At 63.6% G+C, this 1911-nt stretch overlaps 1 protein-coding gene across 1 annotated transcript; it reads right to left on the reverse strand.

Moving 5' to 3' along the window:
- Positions 1-243: 243 nt before the first annotated feature.
- NKX1-1 (NK1 homeobox 1) lies at positions 244-1296 on the reverse strand. Its single transcript, XM_033148037.1, has 2 exons — positions 1179-1296; positions 244-1093 (listed from the first exon to the last, which is right to left on the reverse strand). Exons 1-2 carry the CDS (start codon positions 1294-1296, stop codon positions 255-257), a joined length of 957 nt encoding a protein of 318 aa, XP_033003928.1. The 3' UTR covers positions 244-254.
- Between the last annotated feature and the right edge of the window lie 615 nt (positions 1297-1911).

The raw sequence follows: 1911 nt of genomic DNA on the forward strand, positions 1-1911 counted from the left end.
GAGAGACCGAGGCGGCCTCCTTCGGCCTCTGCTCAGTTTGTCCCGCAGCGCAGAGCAATGTGACGGCTGCCCGCAGGCGAGAATCGTCCGTGGACCAGGCGCCAGGGCAGCTATCCTCTCCGCTCCGTCGGGTGGACGCGGGGACCGTAGGCCGGGGAGCGAGGCTGCCTCGGCCCGGAGGCCGGCCCCGCGCCAAGCTCCTGCTCCGCAAGGGCTGGTGGCGGCAGCGGCGGCGGCGGGGCCCCGTCGGTCCCTCAGAGGTGCGGCGTGTAGAAGGCAGGCGCACCGTAGGTTTGCGAGCCCAGCACGAAGGGCGAGAGGACGGCAGGGCTGGGCAGGAAGGGCAGCTGGGCTGCGCACACAAGCCCGCTGGCAGGGTGGCTGCCGTAGGCGCCCGGCGGGCCGTGCATGGCCAGGCCGTGGCCCCCCATGGGGGGCGAATGGCTGAGCGGGCTGAGCGCGCCGGGCAGGCCTCCACCTCCGCCCCCCACGCCGCCGCCGCCGCCCGTCGGGGCGCTGGTGTCTGCGCCGGGGTTCTGTTTCTTCCACTTGGTGCGCCGGTTCTGGAACCAGATCTTGACCTGCGTCTCGGTGAGGCTGAGGGACAGCGCCAAGTTGAGGCGCTCGCACACCGACAGGTAACGCGTGGCCTTGAACTTGTTCTCCAGAGCCACCAACTGCTCGTAAGTGAACGCTGTCCGCGCCCTGCGGGGCTTGCCCGACTTGGAATCCGAGCCCGGGCGCTTGCGCTTGGCTTTGCCCGACGGCGCGGACGCCGCCGACGCTGCTTGCTGGCCCTGCGCCTTGGCCTGAGGCTGCGGCGGCTGCCCTCCGGAGGCGCCTCCGGGCTGCTGAGGCGGCGGGGGCGGCGGGTGAGCCCCGAGGTCGTCCGCTGCGAGGCTTCCGCCGCCTCCCGCCTCGAGGGCGCCCCCCTCGCTGTGGCTGCTGCTCTCCTCGCTGCACAGCTCCTCTTCCTCCTCGTCCTCTTCCTCCTCGTCCTCCTCCTCGTCGGGGGCTTCGCTGCCCGCGCAGGGGCTCCTCCGCTTGCTCGGATCCAGCTCTGCCTCCTCGCTCCGGTACAGCTCGCCGGTCTCTGCACACACAAGCAAAAGAGAGTGAGCCGGGCGGGGCTCCTGCGGCCGTCCTCGCCCCCACCTCCCCCTCCACGCGAAAAGCACCCATACAGCCCGGCTGGGCCCGGGGTGGCCGGCGCAGAGCCGGGCCGTGTCCTCGCCCCCAGGACAGCAGCGCCAGGCGCAGACCGTCGAAGACAGGAGACATTCCTTTGCCAGCCATTCCGTCTTGGGCACATTTCCCCATCCGCACAACCGAAGTCTCTCGGTTCTAGTTTGCTCATCCTATCCCTCCCCCCATAAGTTCCTCAGACTACAGCTCTGCAAACATACGTGGATCTGCGGTTCTGCCCTAGTAGGGGTCAGAAATGTCTAGTTCAAAGGCGAGGCGCGTCTACTTAGCCACTTTTTTCATTATTTGTGATCTTGATGGTGTTCACTGGTGTCCGCACCGGGGAGGGGGCCGTCTCTCCTCCCGCCACCATAATACTCCAGATTCCCACTTTTCATTTAAAAGAGAAAGTTTCTACTGTACTAGCATTTGTAGAACCTGAGACGCCATTCTCATTTGTTCGGTGAGAAATTTTCCTCCCCGCTGCTCTATTAAATTGTATCAGTGACCGAGATTTAGGAAAGCAGAGCTAGTCAATGAAACAAACAGAAGGCGAGACTCTTACTGTTTTACAAAGCCTTTTGCTGCCCCACAGAAAAAAATAGATTGCTGCCCCACAGAAAAACAATTCAGGGGTCTGGAGTTTTGGTTTAGCTTTGATGGGGGTAGTATTGTTTACCGATAAATTGATTAATAATAAAAGCGTGTGAGCCAACGTAACAGCCA

Source organism: Lacerta agilis, chromosome 5 (genome assembly GCF_009819535.1).
Source record: "Lacerta agilis isolate rLacAgi1 chromosome 5, rLacAgi1.pri, whole genome shotgun sequence".
In the NCBI taxonomy this organism is placed as follows: domain Eukaryota; kingdom Metazoa; phylum Chordata; class Lepidosauria; order Squamata; family Lacertidae; genus Lacerta; species Lacerta agilis.

Bases quoted from the DNA above. Each gene is read 5' to 3' on its own strand.
- NKX1-1 (XM_033148037.1), bottom strand. From the start codon at position 1,296: ATGGCTGGCAAAGGAATGTCTCCTGTCTTCGACGGTCTGCGCCTGGCG. The intron at 1,094-1,178 runs GTGCTTTTCGCG...TTGTGTGTGCAG, and splicing joins GGCCCAGCCGGGCTGTATGG to AGACCGGCGAGCTGTACCGG.